This window comes from Mixophyes fleayi, chromosome 3, assembly GCF_038048845.1.
Source record: "Mixophyes fleayi isolate aMixFle1 chromosome 3, aMixFle1.hap1, whole genome shotgun sequence".
Classification (NCBI taxonomy): domain Eukaryota; kingdom Metazoa; phylum Chordata; class Amphibia; order Anura; family Limnodynastidae; genus Mixophyes; species Mixophyes fleayi.
Window position 1 is genome coordinate 29,872,465 of NC_134404.1, and position 23,520 is coordinate 29,895,984.

Genomic DNA, 23,520 nt, shown 5'->3' on the forward strand with positions numbered 1-23,520 from the left:
CCCTACAATCTACTTTTCAAGCAGCGACTGGATTGATTTTCCTTGCAAATTGTTCTTCTTTGGCTAAACCACTCTGTCAGTCTCTACATTGGTTGCTTGATTATTACCGTATCCAATATAAAATACTTCTACTATCCTACAAGGCCATCAACAAAACTGCACCAACATATATCTCCTCACTTGTCTCAAAATATCTCCCAAGTCGACATCTCCATTCTGCACAAGATCTACCTCTCTCATGCACTCTCATTACATGCTCCCATTCCCGTTTACAGGACTTTATTCGAGCTGCACCCACTCAATCAAATTCCCTCCCTTGCACAATAAGACTTTCCTCTGGTCTATAAACCTTCAAGCCTTCTCTGAAAACTCACCTCTTCAGGCAAGCATATAATATTACTCAACCACCCTCTTAACCTCACTAGGTTACCCTATTACCACCATTTGCACAATTCACACAGAAAAACAACCTTCTGACCCCCTGACCAACATTGCTATGTGACTGGATATTATGTCATACTAATCCCATTAAATTTGTGACCGAAATGCAATATGTAGCACTTAACCTCATGTATCCAAATCCCATTTCCCTATAGATTGTAAGCTTGCGAGAAGGGCCATCTTACCTCTTTTTCTGTATTACCTAGTATTGTTTATTACTGTACAGTCAGAGTGAATGGTAACTATAGTTAACCTAGATATGCATAAAGGTAAAATGAAATGTATGAGAATATAATAAGTGTAATGAGCTGATACATACATGGCAGAAGGTATCACTCTCTGTGTCTGGTAGAATCAATTTATTCTATCAGATGGTGCAACAACAAAAGTTTATTTGATTCAACAATCCCTGATTTTTGTCCCACTCTCTGTATTCTGTAGAATAGAACAATACCTCACTTCCCTGGTCTGGGGTGTGGAATAGAGCTGAGCTCAAATTAAGCCCTATACAGATCCAGATCCACGGGTTGTCTCACTCTCTCCAACTTGAGAATTTAATATTATGTTTCTCAGCTGGCCCACCTCAAATTCTGGTTTTCTGATCCTGACTTTCACAACCTACACAGGGAATTAATACAAAGGACTAATAAGATGTATATGTCCTCTTTCAAACTTGATTTATGTCCTCCACATGTTCCAAACGTTAATCACAAAAAAGATGGATTTTGAAATTTCTGATATCTCCTCTCCATAAGTGTGGTCATATATATAAAGAAAAGAAAAAAAGCATATCATAGCGTAACATGTATCATATGATTATGCTCTAAATTATGGGGTATCCCAGGAATCCAGTGATAGGTAGACATGGATATCTTCCTCAAATCTCATCCTCTCATTAGATCTCCTCAGAGTTGATGCTCGGAAGAAAGGATGAAGGCAATGATAATAGTGCATTATCTTCCATAAAACAAATGGTGTTTAATAAATTTGTTTTATGGAAGATAATGCACTATTATCATTGCCTTCATCCTTTCTTCCGAGCATCAACTCTGAGGAGATCTAATGAGAGGATGAGATTTGAGGAAGATATCCATGTCTACCTATTGATTTGTGTGGCTTAAAGGTGGAATCTTGTAAGTGCACACCCTACAGGGGAGTGAAAAATCTCTATCACGTGGTGTATACAGGTTATTATTCACCCTCACTGGATTCCTGGGATACATGGGCGACGTCACGTTGAGTGACGTCAGACCCGGAAGTGGGCAGGGCTGGTCGCGCCGTTTTGCCGCTAATGTAAACTAAACAAACTGATAATGAGATTCTTTCTAATAATATATATTAGCGCTATTATACCTGTTATCCCATCATAATATCCTATTGGAAGACTATATGGGGATATATCACTAGCGATCCAGCGCTATTGTAAGGAGACTAATACTATCCAAGAGATCAATTGCTGTATACAAGTTTCTTAGTAACATCTAATACCCTGAATGCCATATTAACCATTAGTGTACATGACTATTAAGGAAAGACTATTTGAAAGTCTTAGGAATTTTTACCCAAAATGTACTATGGCAGAATATCTAGAGCTATAACTCATTAGCCCAAACAGGCGCGTATATATGAGAACAAAAACAATTATATACCTGGTAATTTCCTGATACATCATACAGGACTCGTGGTTTATGAATCTCTATCATGTATTAAGATATATACGGTACTCTGAAGGAAGACTCTTTATTGGATCAACACTGTGGGGGAATAAATTAGGCAATACTGCCATCTACAGTTCATATTAAACACAACACAAATACTAAGTGCCATATAAGTGATACATTGTCACCATGCAGAATGTGCACGATTCTTACCATTCCATCTGATATATATGGACTAACCTGTGTTGTGCATATTCCCACAAGAGATCTCTATCGGTTACCTTCCCTTTGGAAGTGTTATACAGATTTTGATCGGCTCTACCTCAGGGTCAATCCATTTTTAATTCTATGCTTTTCAACACTTAATTTTTTTTTATATTTTGCTTCTTTACTTGTGTGGTATACCTATACGTATCATTTTTAGTGCATTCCAATAAAAACAATATGTATTAACCTATTATTTACATGTACCTGGAGTGCTTATTTAGGTCATCAACCTTTTCCCCTTTCTCTTTGGACTAAATATATGGACACTAAGGTGGAATCTATACAACTTGAGATTGATAAAATTCAGAAATCATTGAAGTCCTTTGAATCAATGGAAAGTTTTCATGAAAATGATAATAAGATTAATAAATGGGGAAGTTTAAGAAAAAATAAAAAAAGGGACCCCTGATAAAGAGCTTCTATAGGAAAACTATGGAGGACTTTAGGGAGCTGTGTGAAAGATCAATGTAGGAGCGCATAAGAGACAACCTAACACCCCCCGAAAGGAAGGCTCTTACTAATTTGATTGCTGATGTTACCATTATAATAAAACCAGCTGATAAAGGGGGGTCTAGTGGTCCAAGATAGATCTGATTATTTTAATGAAGCCATGAGACAATTGAAGGACACTCAATTTTATATGAAGTTAGGCAGTGACCCTACTTTGACATATCAACCACAATTAAGATGTCTACTAGATGATGCGCTCTTGGAGGGTGCCATTTCAAAAGAAGTCTTTGGATTTCTATATAACCAATTTCTTGTGGTTCCCACCTATTACCATCTGCCCAAGATACATAACACTGATTTTAAGCCACCCGGCAGACCTATAATCTTTGCATTGGGTCTCTGACCTGCAATCTGTCCTTTTTGGTGGATTCTTATCTCCAACCGATTGTCTCAACATTGAGATCCCATATCAAAGACACCACAAGTTTTCTCAAGATGGTACATGGTCTGTCTTGGAAGTCATCCTATCACTTTCTCACTTGTGATGTGGTGGCATTCTATTCTAATATTCCACACCATCTATTCCTAGATGCAGTAATGTTTTATCTTGATATCAGGAACAACTTGATCATTACTCTGCAAATTTTTGCTATCATCGATCAAATTTAGTCTTTATAATTATTTTGTATTTGATTCTGTTTTCTATCTGCAAGTGTTGGGTACGGCCATGGGGACCAGGTTCACCCCGAGTTATACGAATCTCTACATTGGTCTCTTTGAAGAGCAGTATGTGTGGGATTCTGCTTTTGGGGCAAACCTGGTCCTCTATGGTCGTTATATTGATAAGTTTCTGTTTGTCTGGGACGGGGACCCGCAGCCTATTTATGGGTTTGCTGCCCATCTGAATTCCAACCAATTTGGTTTAAGGTTCACCAGCAGTCACTGTTCCAGTATCAACTATCTAGATATCACCTTAAAAATTCATCAAAAGCTAGTGGTCATTGAAAATGAATCCAAAGATGTGGATACTTGCAGTCTTTTACACTTAAATAGCAGCCACTATAGGTCGTGGAAGGTCAACATACCTAAGGGCCAATTCCTCCATATAAGGAGGCATTGTTCTAGAAAAGAGGAATTCGAAATACATTCGGCCAAACTCTGCAAATCATTTGTTGGGTTATCCCTGTCATATTTTAAATAAGGCATATGAAGAGGTCTCAAGGCTCGATAGATCTAGCCTTTTAGATCATTAATTGAAACTACAACAAAATGATAAAACCTCAAACTCACATTTTCCAACTTGGCAAAGAGATGATGTTCCCGAAGTTTCTGGAGAACCTGTTTGACATGACCCCGATGCACAGACAGCGACTGAGAGTAAATCAGGATGTCATCCATGTAAACAACCACAAAGTGGTCGAGAAATTCACGGAGAACTTCATTAAGTAGGTCTTGAAATACTGCAGGTGCATTGCTAAGACCAAACGGCATGACCAGATATTCGTATTGACCACAGTGTGTGTTGAATGCCGTCTTCCATTCATTCCCTCATTGATGCAAATGAGGTTGTACGCTCCACGAAGAACGATTTTGGCGAAGACAGTAGCACCCCTTAGCTGATCGAATAGTACAGAGATGAGAAGAAGAAGTTAGGGGTTCTTGACTGTGATTTGGTTTAATCCTCTGTAGTCAATACAGGGCCTCAATCCACCATCTTTTTTTGACACGAAGAAGCATCTGGCTCCTACCAGAGATTTAGATGGCCTGATGAACCCTTTTTCAAGATTTTCCTCAATATAAGTCTGCATGGCCTTGGTCTCAGGACTGGACAGAGAATACAAGCACCCCTTAGGTAGTCTGGAACCAGGAATTAGCTCAATGGCACAGTCGAAGTCACGATGAGGTGGTAGAGAGTCAGCAGCTTTTTTTAGAGAACACATCCCAGAACTCATGATATTGAGAGGGAAGCTGATCAGTAACTGATTGCAGAATCCGGAGGGGTAAGGTCAAGCAGGGCTGTGAACAATAAGGGCTCCACTGAATAATTTCTCCTTCAATCCAATCCACAACAGGGTTATGAAAGGAAAGCCAGGGATGGCCCAGAATCAAGGGAACAGATGGACAGTCTATGAGAAAGAATGTCAGGGACTCGGAATGAAGAACTCCCACGTTTATTTGCAGCAAGGGGGTCTCCCAAATAATCTTGCGCCAGGTAATGGACTACCATCTAAGCCACAAACTGTAATTGCGGATTTGAGCTGTACTGTAGGAATCCCATTAGAGCGGGCGAACCCGATATCTAGGCAGTTGCCAGCAGCTCCACTGTCAATGAAGGCCGAGAGGGCCACGGAACAGGCACCAAAGGTGACCTGCGTGGGAACCAAAACAGCATTTTTTGGGGAAATAATTTGAATACTTAGGTGAACCTTCCCTTCATTCCCTAGGCATGCTCTTTTCCCGGTTTGTTGGGGCAAGAGAGGGAGAAGTGACCTTTGGTGCCATAGTAAAGGCAGAGGCCTTGTGACCGTCTTCTGTCCTTTTCCTCAGAAGAGAGACGGTATGCCCCTAGCTGCATGGGCTCCTCAATGTCTGCAGAGATGGGAATACAAGCAGAAGGAAGAGAAAGTGTCTCTTTTTCCGCCTTCCTCTCCGTGATTCTCCTGTCAATCTTGATGGCGAGCTGCATGAGGGTCTCCAGAGAGGTTGGAGAAGGGTACTACACCAGAGAGACCTTGATCTGCTCTGACAGCCCTAAGCGAAACTGTCTGCATAACGCTGGGTCATTCCATTCGCTGTCAGTCGACCACCAACAGAATTCAGCACAGTACTCCTCTGCAGAGAGCCGGGCTTGCTTCAAAGCCCGCAGATGAGTACAGGGATAAGTGCTCTAATCCAATAATCACAATCAACCTGTCACGAGCAGCATTTGGGGAAACTCTCCCAAAATCTCAATACTGCATATGAACAATTCAATCCTACAGCGCTCAGTGCCAGACCATGAAGAGCAACACATAAACAACCATAAAAAATAATAATAATAATAATAGATAATAAAAATAAAATATGATAAAAATGTATGCAATGGTGCACACGATGTAAGGTGTATGAGTAATAATATGCTCTATTTACATCAACACATGAAAATGATAAAAGCCATTGTAAATAGCATTCACAAAAATGTTGGAGAGACTTTGTAAATATGCATATTCACACATATACTCCTCTAAAATGGTTATTGTTGAGCTCAATATCCTTTCCGGTATAAGTCACTCATATATATCGTAACATCTTGAAACTGGTTTTCCGGCAGTAGTATAATACCGAAATATGTTTTCTGGAATCGTTGGAGCTGTCATATATCCAAGACGACGCTGTGCAATAATGGATAATGTCCCCAAAGGAAAAAATATACCGCCTAATATGTGCCGCCAGACGGAATATCACTCCCTAATGAAATTGCTCTGGTCCGTAAGGCAAACCCAAAAGGAGGCCAGAGCATGAAATTAATATCATAAAACTTTATTGTACTAGTACAAAGCACATCAGTACTTACACTTAGGTCATGATCAATGAACCTGCATACTCCTCAAGCGTTTTGTTCCAGCACGGAACTTTATCAAGACTTTTGACGCGAGTCGTCTTTATCAAGACTCTTGATAAAGACGACTCGCGTCGTCTTGGATATATGACAACTCCAACTTTTCCAGAAAATGGATTTTGGTATTATAGAGATTTCCTCTTGAGCGGACTGACGCTGGGATAATTCCTGGACCATCTTTGACCAGCCAGGACTTGGGCTGGGGACAGATTGGATCCGCTTTAATCCATCCCGAAGATTCCCTCCCTGCCTTAAATACTAACACTGGCCAATCAGGGCTTGCCCTGTTAATAACAATCAGGAGGAGACCAACTAATAGTGCCAAACTTAATTAACCCGCAGGCTTGCAGAGGCGCACCCGGCAGCGCCGAATAGCCAGGGCGGAAGCACTGTTGTTTAGGCGTCCAGCTGTTGCCCTGGCAACAGTCGGACCAACTGCAAGAAGTAGCCATCTCCTTGACGACCGGGAAGCCAGGCGGGGCCAGAGAAGAGTCGTGGCAGTGCCCGTGGCCTCCAAGGCTTCTAACAGCGCCCAGTTATTATAAAAGCAATAATGTGTTATCTTTTCCTGTTAAGGTTTCTCATGCTGAGAGATTGCTGAGTAGAAGTAAGGGTTATTTTAGATGCGGCAAATTAAGATGTATTTCATGTAGATATGCAGACCATAAAACTACAGAATTCAAATCCTTTATCTCAGGTGAAAGATTTTCGATTGAGAAGACTTTAGACTGGCAATCAACATATGTAATCTATATGATTAATTGCAAGTGCGGAATGCAATATGTTGGCCGCACTATAAGGTTCCTAGCCGTGCGTTTCTTAGAACACCGCTGGAATATATTGAAGAATGTAAGAACTCATACTCTATCAGCACATGTGAATTTGTGTCAAGGTACTAATTTAAGAGGCCTATTGGTTAGAGCTATTGAACAAATTGATATTACAAATAGAGGAGGTGACAGATTTAATCTATTATGTAGAAGAGAAGCTTACTGGATCTTTAGGTTAAAGTCTTTATCACCATGTGGTTTAAATGATTGTATATAACCTACTAACTTCTAAATAACCCTTCAATTATATATCTTGAAATATGTTTATGGCGATTGTCATTCGTATATTTTTATATGTGCAAACCCTTATACTGGTTTAAGATACTCTACTTGTATATTAGTATGTTTCTATTGATTAATTTTCTCTGAGTACTATTCTATTATTGGTTTACATGCAGCAGATCATTTAATCATCACATATTTTTAGATTCACAGTTGAGTACTGAATATGATTTAAATAAACAGTCTGATTTTGGTAGCTAAGTAGGACTCCCCTGGGTTAACACCAGGATGGGAGGTCTTGTCAGTATCCCAAGATTTGAGAGCCTGAGCCATATTGAATTTTATTTAACTTATCTATGCTGCCATTTAATAAGACAGTAGATTATATGATCTCCTCTATGTTCTCTGTCGGTTTGAAGTTATCAGCTGAATAGATATTTATGTTTTTTTTATATGCTTTCATTACATTTGTGTTTAGCTATACTGATATTGAACAGTCTGACTCAGGAAGTTAAGCAAGGCTCTATTGGGTCTATGTTAGGATGGGAGACCTTTTAAGACTCCCGAGTTTGGAGAGCCCACGTTATATTAAAATATTTTATGTTTATTGAATATAATTTTAGTCTAAGTGATTTTGTTTATATATATTATTATTATTTACATTGCTTATTATGATAAGGATCATTTTAATGATAGTTACAGGGAGTTTGAATCAATTTTTCTTTATTATGGTTCTAGAAAAATTTCTAGAGGAAATATTATATGTTGCATTATATGTATATATTTGTTGTTTACTTGAATATTCATTCTAATAATGGCTTGCTGCCTATACTATACTGGACTATGGATACCATCTGCGAACAGAGACCATTATTTAATAAAATGTCGGATGTCCATAAATAAGCCTAACGATTTCACCTGCAGGCTCTGAAGGTCACATGATAGCTTAAGAATGAATGGGCTAACTGGATGATCCGATATCGGCCTGATGTAATAAATACTAACTCGAGTTTGGACTTGCTTCTGAGAAAATGGCACTTGTGCCGAGAAATGCGTCAAGCTGTTCCATATGAGCTTATACTTTAATCCATTTGGCATCTGTGTTAAGATTCTACACTAGCGCTTACAGTTTTGAGGACTACGGACTTGGCGCAAATCCAAATCAGTTCTTTACCTCTGTCGACTCCAGAAGCTGGATATTAAGACTAGACTGGACACCGTTATAAGGTACTTTACAGCACTGGAATTTATATTTGGTTATCTGCACTTGGAATTATTCAGTATTTTCCGCACATCAAACTGCGCTGAACATTTTACTGACAGCATTTTATGTACACGTAGCTGTGCTCATTATATCATTGGCAACTGGCAACAGTATATCGGATTCACTACGAGGGGGAATTCACCAATATCTCCCCTCTCCACGTGTTGGAAGTACCGCAGATTGATTCAATCTAATATCTTGCAACCATTTATATGTATTGTCACATCTTTGACTTTATTCACTACCAGAGATTAACTTTTGAAAAAGCCTTGTCATCTGTTTAGCGCTACTGTAAGCTCTATATTCTCCTTTAGGGAGATACATGATATTTGATCTTACATTATTGTTTTATTTATTATTATCTGACCTGAGGGTGTATATGGCCATATTCACTTTACACTTATTAATGTGTGTACTTTTTTAATAAATATCAATTAAGTGTTTTACCAAGCGCTCCTTTTTCCTTTTTATTTTAAAATTACTAATTGTGCATCTCTATTTTTGCTACAAAATGTGAAAATATGGACAACTACCAAGAAATAGTGAAATATATCCATGCACTCCTTTATGGGGTACTACCTATGCTTAAAGAATTGTTTTCAGTGGAGTGTAATTCTCTTTGGTCCTTACATGGGGTGACAGCTGTAGGTCAACTTTACGCATATTATTATTATTATTATTATTATTATTATCATAGATTTGTATGTTTTTATGATTAGAAATTATGTCTTTAAATCCTTTGAGCAACTGCGAGTGGACTTTTAATATTCCCCTGTAAATGTTTTTCTCATATCTGCAACTATGTCACAATTTGACAAGGGAATGTCAACCTTTCTGGAGACCCCTTTAAAAAGCTGATTCAACTTCTTAGATATAACGGGCTAATCTTCTATGTCTACTTCTACCTTCTGTGTGAATCTACTGCCAATGATCTTCTGCATTTAAGAATACAATGGGAAACAGATTTGGGTCCTATTAATGAGAAGGACAGGGGTATCACTCTTAGTAGCTCTACTGCCTCCTTAAGGCTTCAGCAGATTCAAGTGTATATTTTACACAGAGAGTAAACTTCTCTATGCTTAGTGAAATTTGGTTCCGTTCATACTACTAGTTGCCCAAAAAGGACTGAATCTGGGACCCTTTGGCACTTCCTTTGGGAATGCCCCACAATCCATGCCTTCTGGCTTAAAGTCACTCGCTGTTTATAAAAACAGGTATTTTAATTTTCTTACAGTCACCAGCCACTTGCCTTTTTGGGTTACACCTAAAGCATATGACGAATAAAGTTACACAACCATACATACTATATTTATTTATGATGGCTAAGGTCTGCATAGTCCGGCGATTCATAACTGGATTTCATTGGTCAATACCATGATAGGCCATGAAAGATTTGTTTACTCGCCCTAACGAAATTGTAAAGTATCTAAGGTAGGTGGTTTGACCCTCCTTATGCTTTGGCCTCCATGAGCAGGTTGAGTGTAGATGACGGAGTCGGCGAGCACCCATGACATTTATTATAATGTTCTCAATCCCATCACTGTTATGGATGCTTCCGTATTTCTGCACATGTATTGACAGACTTTCCTTTTTTGTAAACAACATGTCTATTTGGACAGTGGTGCGATGTTTGGTGTGTTAATTTAATTACTCTGATTTTTCATCTGTTCCTTTTTTTTTTTTTGCACAACCTGTGTTTGGGCTGCACTTGTGATGCTTTAAAATACCAATAAAAATACTTGATTTAAAAAATGCATCTCTTAGTATTTATTAGAAAAAAAAGGGAAAATAAAAAATAAAAAGTAGTGTTCTTTCAAGCATGGGAATTCATAAAAAAAAATGTCCAGGGTCACTTATGTTACAAAGTGAAAGCTTTTAGAGTTAGACGGTTTTTTTGGCCCAAGATTGTTTTGAATAGTTATTGTAACAGAGAGGTTGGATGTGCCACCAAAGATATCCTCTGGACCTCTCTACATGTGCAACTGACTTATGTCAGACAATGTTGTAGCATGATGCAATTGTGTGACAATTGGACAGTAGTCTAACAGACCGGCTCATGGGTTCACAAACACAGGCCATGCACCGCAAACAGGTCCAACAAATTCCTACCTCATGCACATGTTTGCTGTACAACATCAGAAAACGTTAGCAACGTCAGACCATGTTCTTTGTAAAAGAAGTGTCTAGAGGATGGGGAGGGTTTAATGAGCCAAGGCTTACACCCTTACAGACTCCAGTTATGTAAACCGGTACCTCAGATGAGTGTATTTTACCTACCTAAACCTAGTGCTTTATCCCTCGTTGGAGTGGAAGAGTGAGGCTCGTTATGTCTGCCGTCTTGTCTAGCTTAGCACTGATAGCTCCGCATCAGCCAGCAGTAACAGGGACTTATCAATTTAAGGCACTGAGCAATATACTTGTTTCTTAAATGTCCATGCCTGGCACTGTCATGGGGCAGGCATCTGTGTAATGCAAATCCCTTAGGGGAACTCTGACAAGACATTAGTCCTGTCTCATATCATGTGAAATATAGCTATCCAGACATATCCACTACAAATGCACGCCATACTGCACGTTCAGACCAAGTCTTAAACCGTCCAGCCTCTTACACAGCCACATTGAATATATTTCTGATAATTAAAAGCCTTGTCATTAAGGTGCTGATGTACCGTACCAATTTGCATATTACATGAAATCACTCTGCACATGCTCAGAAGTAGGCACATGCAGATTTGCATGATTTTACCACCTAAATCTGTTTGTGCCTGGATTGGCAGGCAGGTTTGTTTGACCATAAGCCATGTACAATGTATGTGGAATTACACAGACTGGGACAAAGATGTATATGGGCCTGATAATGTTGTATTATTTGTAGGTGGTCAGGGGCAGGTGCCAATCCTCTCTGCTACATCTTCAACCTCATCTCTGCCAACACACCTAATACAAAATAATAATAATAATATGACTGTTGCAGACCAGTACACATCTTAAGATACTTGCCTCTTGGCATATGATCACAACTGTTTTTTTTTTTATTAATGCAAACATGCTTATGATTTCAGGGCAACTCTGCACCAGACCCCAAGTGCCTTACTAACAGCAAAATTGAAAACAAATTATTTAACAAAATATTCGCCTCATTCTGCATTTGACCTCAAAATGTTGTTCACTACACCAGGAGAATTGGACTCTCAGTGTTCCTGGTCCAACACAAACGCCACAGCACATGAGAATGATTTGTCTGTTATTGCTGCAGCTCTAACCATCGTTAAATAATAATTCAATAATAAATAAAATGAGTATTATGATTATGTCTATAGGGAAAACAACAAAACAACCTCACAAGAGTTAATAAACAAACAAAAAAAAAACTAATACTTGATTGCCTCACTGATTTTACTGAATTCTATCCTTACATGGGTACATGTGTTTTTATGGACATAACATACATGTATATACATGCACTTAAATTCAATACATACCTCTTGTTGCTTGGCAAGGAATGACTCAATAAGATTCCTCTGATCATTTATGTCCAGTTCTTTCTTCTGTTTTGTAAATGTTGCTCTTATAAATTTCTGCAACTCGTTTCTGTTTTTTAAAATTTTTCTGTGACTCCCAGGCAGCCAGCCTATCACCGAGGGATAACTATTGTACAGCTTAAAATGAAAATAAAATAAAACACAATCAGTTTAAATATAGAGTTTTATGTGAAATACGAAATGGTGACAAATGAAATGCAGTGATTTGTATTTAAATATTTCATATACATTCTAACAAACAGATGAGCGCTGGTAGAAGTAGTATCTTAATATAATATTTATTATATCATATTAAAATAGTGAAATACACATATAATAAGAACAATATGCTATGTGTGATAGGTTGAAAGGGTCAGAACCCAAAAGGATGTTGACTGGTCCTCCAATTTTATGGCTCATAGATCATGTATTATATAGAGACTCTCGGACTTTTAAAATTTAGTCCCAATATTGAAAATGAACTCATTCAATGTTACAAATATTGAGATTGTTGAGTTCCTACTACATGCCTCCTTAAAAAGGTCCAAAAAAATCTTTATACCTAAGCTCCTTTAGGGGGAACCCCTTTATATCAGTTACCGTTCATATGGATACACGGCAAAACAGAGTAAAACTTCATAAGCAATTAGGTACTCTTCATCCAATCTGTTTTAGGCAACCAATGAAGCCATTTGGAAAGCAGGTGAACTTGATTGTAGAATAATTATAATCACGCTGTACCTTATATCCTGAAGTAGCATCCCCAGATGGAGGTTGGAATTCCAAATATGGAACAATTCCAGATAGATGGTATTCAGGAGAGTTCAAGAGAGCCAAGAGTAGTTTGAAAACTCGCACACATTAACGTCACCTGATGCGTTTCTCTGCCTCTTAGGGGGCTGTTTCATCAGAGGTAACCATTTAATATATATATATTTATACAGGATTTAAATATTTAAGCTCTCTTCAGTGGATGTTGCCATAGTCTAAAAAAAGTCATATATGCTGGGAACTAAGCCATGATTTCCAGCCCTGGCTTTCAGACACCTCTGAAAGTATATATTTCTATTATACACATTCCTTAAAATATACAAGTTCATCCTGACCATTAAATAACACAGGTGTCTTCAAACACTGATATATTATTATTATTATTATTATTATTGTACTAACATTTTGCCTAGCATGATAGACATAAATAACAGATGGAGCTTGACCATTTTAGATGTTTTAATGGGACTTGATACCTGCTGCCATGCACAAAGATCATGCGGATGGATTCTGACCGCACCCCATTCACATACAAAAATTATGTAAGTGGTTGGGTCGTAAGTGTCTCTCTCTGCTGCATTTACATGAATCAGACAAGTGCTGGAATCATTCACTGTCTGAAACAATCAGGCTCCATTAGTATGCACCACTAGCTGTCTACAAGCAGGGATATTCTGAGAACATCATCATCACCACCATTTATTTATATAGTGTACTTTGAAGTGTGGGAGTAAACCGAAGCACACCCACGCAAAAACGGGGAGAACATACAAACTTCTCACAGATAAGGCCATGGTCGTGAACTCATGACTCCAGTGCTGTGAGGCAGCCCGTTGGCACTAAGCCACCGTGCTGCCCATGCGGTTAGTGGTCTCTGAGCACTGGATCTGAAAACAATTTTTTTTAGAATTACTGCATGACTCTGTTTTAAACAGGAAATTAACACAGCTTATGTACCCACTTCTCCTGGTAATGTAGATAATAATTACATATTAAGCTGATTATTAAAATGGTATGGGATACAGGTATGGTAAATTTAGGGACAGATTGAATATTATTTCAAGCATAATATTACCCTCACAGATGTCAATGTCCAAGACCTCAGCAAGTGTCACCTGTCTGGGATAGTGGATTTCTAGACATTTACATTGCTTGAGAAATGGACCTGACATCTCCAAGGCATATAACTTAAAACTTAAAAGTCTTTAATAATATCTCCCAATTGATAATAAGATGACATTTATTTTATTGGGTGGGGTACGGCATATCGATGCCCAGTACCTTGACAAGACTTAGCCCGACCTGAGGACTCCGAAGGGCCCCTTCCCGACCATCACCGATGACGACTCCTCTTCAAACCGACATCAGCCAATCACGATCAAGTAAAAAGCCGGCTCCACTTGATGACGTCTTTCACCATGCGACGGGATGATTGCTAATGTAAGTATGCACTCATGCACTCATGTACAATGTAGTTTACAAAGGTTTCTACATTGTACATGGGTGTATACTTACATTACCCTCTTAACAACAGCGATCATCCCGTCGGCATGGGGAATGATGTAATCAAGTGGAGCCGGCTTCTTACTTGATCGTAATTGGCTGAAGTCGGTTTGAAGTCTCGTCACTGGTGATGGTCGGAAAGGAGCCCTTCGGAGGCCTGATGTCGGGGTAAGTCTTGTTGGGGTAGTCAGCATCTATATGCTGACTACCATTTTTATTACCTTCCCTTATGCTGAAGAATAACTAAATATTCAACTTATTTGTAGCCTATTTGTAACCCAAACTTTCTTTTTCCTCTTTGGAAGTCTATTCTATCCGTCTTTTCTACCCTATCCATCTCCGTGTCTCTGGACCCATCTCCCAATTCCTCGACAATTTTGCTGCCTGGCTTCCCCACCACCTCTCCTCTGATGAACCCTCCATCATCTTAGACAACTTCAACATCCCCATCAACAACCCCACCGACCCTGCTGCCATTAAGCTGCTAGCACTTTCTTCCTCCCATGACCTCTCGCAATGGTCCTCTTCCCCTACTAACTGCCTTGGTCATTCCCTTAACCTTGTCTACTCCAACTAATGTAGTCTTTCTGACTTCTCCATCTCTTCCTTCCCATTATCTCATTCACCATCTCCTCTCATTGTCTCTTGCACCCCCCATTCCCAAATCTACGCTGACTAGATGCAACCTCAACGCTCTTGATCCTGCGATTTTGCCGTCTTCTCTCGAAACCCATCCACCATGGTCTGCCCCAACCAAGCGGCCTCTCTCTACTACCAAGCCCTCACCTCTGTTCTTGATGCTGTTGCCCCTGCCTCTTCCGTCCACCTTCGACTGCTCCAAACCCCAACCGTGGCACTCAAAATTTACCTGCTTCCTAAAAAAATGTGTTCGTACCGCTGAACGACACTAGAGAAAATCTCGCTCCCTGGCTGATTTCCTTCACTTTAAGTTCATCCTCTCTTCTTACAGTTCTGCCCTCTCCCTTGCTAAGCAAACTTTCTTTAAATCTCTCATCTCTTCTCAGACATCTAATCCCCGCTGCCTCTTTGCCACCTTCAACAGTCTCCTATGCCCCCCCTCCTCCCCTTCCATCCTCCTTCACTGCCACTGACTTTGCCTACTTTTTCTCCTCTAAAATTGAGGCCATCAGGCTTGAAATCTCTTTCTCTGCTCACTCCCCCATCACACCATCCACTCATCCCTCCTTACCCCCAGCCACCAATTCCTACATTTCTTCCACCTCACCATGGGTGATGAAGTCCACTCTCTCATTTCATCCACTCCCCCCACAACCTGCCCCATGGATCCTATCCCCTCTCACCTCTTTCGCTCCCTCTCCCCTCACCGCCAGCTCCCACCTCGCTCACCTCTTTAAGCTGTCCCTCTCCTCTGGCATCTTCCCCTCTTCCTTTAAAAATGCTCTCATCTCGCCCATCATAAAAAAAAACCTACTCTTGACCCCACTTCACTCCCCAACTACCGCCCCGTTTCTCTCCTCCCCTTTGGCTCCAAAATACTTGAGGCTTCTCTGCAACCGTCTCACCACTACCTTTCTGAACATTCCCTCTTTGATCCTCTCCAATTTGGCCTCCGTCCCCTCCACTCCACTGAAACTGCCCTGGCTAAAGTCACCAATGACTCCTCGCAGTTAAAGCTAGGGGCCATTACTCCCTTCTTATCCTTCTGGACCTTTCAGCAGCATTCAATACTGTTGTTCACCCCCTCCTGCTTCAAACCCTCCAGTCCATTGGTCTCTCCGGCACCGTCCTATCCTGGATTACCTCCTACCTTGCCAAACGCTCTTTCTCTGTTTCCACCTCTGCTTCCCTCTCCACCCCTTCCTCCCTTCCAGTTGGGGTCCCACAGGGCTCTGTTCTTGGTCCTTTACTCTTTTCACTATACACCTCCTCCTGGTGAACTCATTAGCTCCTTCCGCCTCTAGTAACACCTTTATGCCGACGACACCCAACTCTAACTCTCAACTCCTGACCTTTCCCCATTCCTTCTCTATAGGGTGTCCACATGCCTCTCTGCTATCTCCTCCTGGCTATCCTCCAGATTTCTAAAACTTAACATAGCTAAAAACCAAACTTATTGTCTTCCCTCTATCTAGATCCTCCTCCCACTCCTCCCTTTCCATCACTGTTGACAACTCCACTATCTCATCTGTTCCCGAACTTCGCTGCCTGGGTGTCATCCTTAACTTCTGTCTCATTCATTTGGCTCCCACATTCATTCTCTTGTCAAATCTTGCCACTTCCAGTTACGCAACATTGCTCGCACTTGGCCCTTCCTCTCACAGGATGCCACCAAATCCATCATCCACTCCCTGATCATCTATTGGTTAGGCTATTACAACCTTCTCCTCATTGGCCTCCCCCACTTTCATCTCGCTCCTCTTCGTTCTATACTCAATGCCGCTGCTGGACCTACTTTCCTTTCTCGCCACTCCGCATCTGTCTCCTTGCTCTACCATGCCCTTCACTGGCTCCCCTTTCCCTGCAGAATCATTTTCAAGCTCCTCACCCTCACTTACAAGGTCATTGCCAACTCCACTGCTCGTTACATCTACAACCTCCTCTCTGTTCACTTTCCTTCTTGCCCTCTGTGATTGGCCAATGATCATTGCCTCTCCTCCCCTCTGATTAGCTCATCTCGCTCACGTATTCAAGACTTCTCCCATGCTGCACTCCTCCACTAGAACAATTTCCCTCATGCAATCAGAACCTCCCCCACTCTAAGAAGTTTCAAATGAGGATTAAAAACCCACCTCTTCTTAAAAGCCTTTCAGTTATCAGCCCAACTACCCACCTGTCAGCTTCCTCTACCTCTCATCCCCTTCCTCCTTCTCGCTCCCTTTGACCCCATTCCCATCTCACTTTCCTCGTGTCCTCTGTCTGTCTGCCCTTTCCTTAGATTGTAAGCTCCTCTGAACAGGATCCTCTCTCCTCCTGTTTCCACTACTTTTAACTCTGCTCCACAGCTTCTCTGCCCACCTCCTTCTTGAGCACACCAACTCTACCCCTGCTTTTCTATGCACCTTGTCAGTAGCTATTAACCTGTTAACTGCGCCCACACTCTTGGGCACAGGTTCCCTGCTGTGCTGACTTTCTCCCACCCTTTATTATTAGCTGTGCGCTGAGCTACCTGAGTAATAGTGCTACTTGTTTATTGTACCATGATGTTTACCTTGTACTGTAGTACTGTTTGTTCCTGTATGGTGCTGCGGACACCGTGTGGTGCCTTACAAATAAAAATTATTAATAATAATAGCAATAATAATAATATTTACTTGTTAGCTGGCATCAATTAGTTAAACCTTAAAACACAGATGACTGAGCTCTCACTCCTCCCTTACTTATTCATTACAATAAAACTTGTCAGAACTTCTGCTTTTTATTACTTAGTTGCGACAATGTTGCTGCACTCTGCAAACAATTAACCAGCAGTGTAGCAGAAATACTGATAAGTTCAAATGTTTTTCAGCTATAAAGCAGCAGAATATGAATCAAAATATTTATGGATGATATATTGTCCATTGGAGAAATATGGATTTAACAAAAATACTTTAAAATCCATCTGGCAGAGTGAGAATACTTACCCTGACCATAGGGCTTTCCAGGAGTCTGACATTTTCGTTAATTAATTTTATGAGCCTCCGTATGGTTGGATCATCATATTCATATCTATGACCGAGTAGTATGGACACTATTATATTGGCTACAGCAGCGCTAATGATGGTCATATTATCAAAGGGTTTCCCTGAAAATAAAATAAAGATAGATTTTTACAATGAAAACTGACAATATTAATAGTAAGAAAATGTAAAAATGTACAAATAAGAATATAATGTATCATTATAATACATGAGCGGTGTCAATGTTTGTATAATCAGCTGTGAAAGATCCTTATTTTAAATAACGTCGACATCACCAGTCATCAGAGACTTCAGTGTCCATGACATTCATATAAAATGATTCATATTTCTTCATACAACTTCTATTTCATCCACACTCCATCCATCAAATTTACCTTAACCAGACATTACACTGATCCCAATATACCCAGATTAAGCCCTGCACCTAAGTCTGCTATAGCTCAGCACAACTAATCATTTTGTTTTTTCATTTTAGTTTAATTAGCAATAGATCAGTTAAAGTTAAAAATGTTGTGAGAGGAATAGATCAAAAGGTAGAAGTCTTTGGTCAGTGGTATAGTGTTTAAGTGCACAAAAGCGTCATTATACAATTATCGATAATATATTAATAACCCAGTGAACTCAGTCTTTTAAACCATAAATGAGCTTTAATTATCAGAAAATGTACAGCAAAATAACACTGGCCTAATGAAATTGCTCTCTCCAACCTGTTCTTGCAGCTTTCACTACCTATTGCTGCTGGTGGTGTCTTAATATCAGTTGCTGTTTATCTGAATGCTGAACAATAGAAAGTGTTATTCACTTCCAGAAAAGCCAGGTAATGAAGGAACATTCTAGGGGGTAAATGTATGAAGCTCCGATTTCTGCAAGTCGCCGGCAATCGGCGACTTTGCAGGGATAATTTAAAGCGGCGATGGCTTGTAAAGGCATTTGCTTTTACAAGCCATCGCCACCTCCATCCCATAACCCGGACTGAAAGATTAAATTTATAGCATTTATGTTTATTAAACAAACACACACCCAACCATTATTAAATAGCATTCATATTAAATAATTAACCTTATCTTTGTAGAGTTTATATGTTCTCCTCATGCTTGCGTGTGTTTTCTCTGGGTGCTCCGGTTAATTGGCTGCTGACAAATTTCCCTCTAGTCTGTGTGTGTGTATATGTTACAGAATTTAGACTGCCAGCTCCAAAGGGGCAGGGATGGATGTGAATTAAAATTATACTCTGTACAGCACTGCGGACTTGGTGGCGCTATAGAAATAAGTGCTGATGATATGATTATTTCCCCTCATTCAGTCCTGACATTAAATCAATAGCATTAACATTTAACAAAATTTTCCACACAAACAGCCCTAGCATTAAATTAATAGCATACACATTTAATATAGAACCCACGTTACATTAATAGCCCCACTAGCTCTCGCATACCATTAGCCTACCTCCATCAGTATATGTAAGGCAGTTATCACCATCAAGTTTATGATGATGACTGCTGTATCTTTTTTCAAGGCACATCAAGATACACTCAGAGCTTATCGTGATGTGGTTGCATATTTACACTTTATTTGCAGTTGCACATATCTTCGGATACTTGAAACTTCATGTGCCGACAGCCATATTTTTGTAGCTGCAGGTTTACTTCTGCTGTTCAACATTCAAGAGCAAATTTTAGCCTTCTTTAACTTTGCATGTTCAGTAAAACAACTTGGAATTTTGAGTTCCTCAAATGTTGCACTCGTTTCCCACTGAGATTTAGAGATCAGGATAGAGCAAGCAGGGCCACAACTATGGCTGTTGAGAAGGACAATTGCCCAGAGCGCAAAACTGAAGGGGGGCACATGGACATGAATATTTAAGATTAATTGGATTACAGTTGAAGTTGAGGGATGGCGGGCATCCATTGTTCTTCTTGCCCCAAGCACTAGTTTCTAGGTACAGCTCTGAGAACAAGTACAACTGAAGTACAATATTCTGAGTAGGCCACATATATATATATATATATATAATATAAATGTATAGTGGCGTGTGTTAGTCTGTCTGTGTGTGGAAAAAATAAAACCAAGATCAGCACCACCTGCTGGGCGGAGTTATACACTGACCTACTAAATTCTTAGTGTGTGTGGAAAAAAAAATTCAGAAAGGGCTGAAATTTGGTATACTAAGATGTTTTTAATTTTTTAAATTAATTTGTTAATTGTTAAAAGTGTTTATAAAGATTTAAAAATAATATATATATATTTCTTGAAGGAGAAGTGACAGTGGGGAGTGGTTGGTGGTTGAGGCCTGGGCTATGGCCCAAATGCATGACAAGAACCTTTTTAACACCTTAAGTAGCTTGATTTGACTAGAATGCATGAGTATCATGCACGGGTTAACTTGCATAATTATATATATATATTTGCTTCCTCTTGCAAAGGATTGTTTAATAGTCAATTGTTGTAAACTACTAGTAGTCTTCTTCTCGATCTGCTTCTGGTTTGAAGATCCACCCCCAGCAGCAGGAACAGCAGCAGTGGGCCTAACACTCAAGGATTCTTCTGAGGAGTCCTGGATAGGGGAGAAGTCATCTTGCATTAGCAACTTGGATGCAGGACTAACTCTGATCACTTGTGAGAATATTGATGATGAAGGTGTTGGGGGTGAAGATTGCAGGTGCTGGGATCTAGCTGAGAGAAGGGAGGTAGCTGATGCTTGTTGCTATTTCTTGAGCATATGTTTCTGATTTTCCCAAGTGCTTTCCATGAACTTGCTTCAAATGGCGTGGTTCCTAGATGGTTAAGGTCCCTACCTCTACTGACTGTGGCTTTACAATGCTACAAATAGCTATAAAACTGTTGACAGGATTTGGGTTAAAATAATTCCACACATAAGAGGTAGATTTTTTGGTCTTATGCCCAGGCATGACAATGGTCTTCTTCTTATCACTGTCGATAACTGCTTCCACTGGTGCATGACTTTCCACAGTAGAGTTCATTAACAGCACTGTTTGCTTAGGTGCCCTAAGCCCAATATTAGCTTGTTTTGTGGGGGCCCTAACAAACCAAGCACTGCAGCCATAAAAGTGGCACTCCTTGTCACTGGAGCACTTGCTTTGTTAAACTGTACATGTCCTTTTCAATATCTTAAATAAGGGTGGGTAGAAGGGCCCAAGGACAATTCCATCTTGCACCACTTTTTTTTCTACCACTGCTGTGTGGCAATGTTTCCTAGATGTGCTATGAACTGCCGTGTGTTTCTGCCGTTGCTCTGTTGCTTAGCATCCAGCCAGGTCGCTGTCACCATTTGAACTTCATTCAGTTATTCTTAATGGGAAGACAGTTTTCACATCAGTGTGCACCATATAGACCCGCCTACTCTAATCCCTCAAAATATCAATCCTTCATAGGAACTAATCCAGAAGCAAGGATTCTATGGCCGCCTCCATTAAAAAGAAGGACTGAGAGTATTCACTTTTTACCTATCAATTCATCCCTGACAAAGCCCATGAGGGCGAAACGCGTAGGGTCATTGATACTGATTGCTAGCTTATCAGCTCTAATCTACACATCTCTATTTATCGCATCTCATTGCGCCTCTGCGCATGCGCACAACACACTGCATCTCGTTGCAGACGCGAACTACACATCTGCCAGGACGTTGGGACGGCTGGACAGGACCTCCCTCCCCGCTGAGACAGAACCTGGGGGCGGTTGTGTGCATACACGTGGACCGCTCACTGCCGGACCAGGACTTTTTCTGGGAAGAATTTCCGGCATTGAGGTTAGTTCTCCCTTCTCGATTTTATCTTTATTATTCCCACTCTTATTGGAGCGTATTTCCCTTCTCCAGCATTTTCTACACACTCTGAATGGATTCAGACTAGACTTTATTGGAACTTAGTTTATGCTGCTTGGACAATATCCTACTATAACGATAATCATTGACCAAGTCATCATTGATGTTATTCACCATTGATCTTGTTGCTGAGCGGTGACTGCATTGATTTGGAATTTTCAGTTTGTCTGGTTTACATTCTGCAACTCCGTTTGCATAAGTTTTTTGTATTCACTTTCATTAAATTTTGGACTGATTTTTTGTTTTGTTTTATTGAGATCCAGTGCAGTGGGACATTATTATTGTGCAGATATCACTTGTGGTTAGAATAAATATTGGCATTTAGCCACTTAATGCATATCCAGCTACATCAATATTTCTCCTGCTACATTCACACATTTTTGTGCCTGGGAGCCAACCTATTTTTACAACCCTGTATATCTACGTCCAGTTACCATGTATATCTACATCCATTTACTATATATATCTACATCCACTTACCATGTATATCTACGTCCAGTTACCCTGTATATCTACGTCCAGTTTTTCATGTAGCACACAAATATCAACTTTAAATTTCAGTGTACAAATAAGCTATCAAGTATTTGTGTGCTACATGAAAAAACAGTCAGTATTTAACTTATGTGCAAAACAGAAAACTAACTTGCATTGTAACATGGTTTTGTCCAGGAGACTTAAATAAGAAGTTTCTTAAATTAAGATCCTTAATGAATCAGGCCCCTAGTGCTATAGGTTTTTAAAATTAGTAACAAAGATATTATTAAACACTAGACAAAAATGTTCTAAATAAAACAAATGAGGGCTACAGGTCCTCCTACCAGATAGATGCCAAAAGCAAGCGTACTATAAAGATGGTAATCAAGTCCCGGGATATGATGGCAGCAAACACTTCACATCTGTATGTTACGGTAGATTCTCCTGCCACACTCAGCTTGCAACCTCAGATGCGTTTCGTCCTAAAGAAGGGGTCTTTTTTAAGGTAAATGCAGGCTCAGTGTAATAGGTACATATTTATAATGCCAAATACAGGTCACATGATCTAAGGGTCAATTAGGCTGTATAATCAGCATGTTAAAATTGATGTAAAATTATATTTATAAATCTATATAAGAATATAAACAGGAGTATTTACCAGTTGCAATATATTCAACCTTCTACTATAAAAATAACAATAGGACTCATAAAAACATAGAGGTTAAATATATAACAAATATACAGTAAATCTAAATAAAACTGCCTAAAAAACAATTTCATTATTAAAAAAAAAGACCTACAGTGAATTTCATCCAATTTTAATTTCATAATAATAATAATTGCCAAAAGTCCGTTATTGTTAAATATATGTCCGGATGTACGATCCTTGTGTTCCTCTGTTGGTGTTCCAAGACTCTTTTTCATAATCCTATATCATTATTAGGCCTCGTTCTAGTCAGGTGAGTCCCTGTTTTATGTTTCAAGCCTCATGCTCATATCGATATCCAAATACAAAGCCTCG

The 23,520-nt window shown here is 39.7% G+C and overlaps 1 protein-coding gene across 1 annotated transcript in view; it reads right to left on the reverse strand.

Moving 5' to 3' along the window:
• The window catches only part of LOC142143451 (cytochrome P450 2K4-like), a 99,522-nt gene that overhangs the window by 23,744 nt on the left and 52,258 nt on the right, over nucleotides 1–23,520 (reverse strand). Inside the window, exons 6-7 of the mRNA XM_075201301.1 lie at nucleotides 18,128–18,288; nucleotides 12,213–12,389 (exon numbers count right to left, since the gene is read on the reverse strand). Of these exons, the coding sequence (XP_075057402.1) occupies nucleotides 12,213–12,389; nucleotides 18,128–18,288 (338 nt within the window). The remainder of the gene's footprint in view (nucleotides 1–12,212; nucleotides 12,390–18,127; nucleotides 18,289–23,520) is intronic.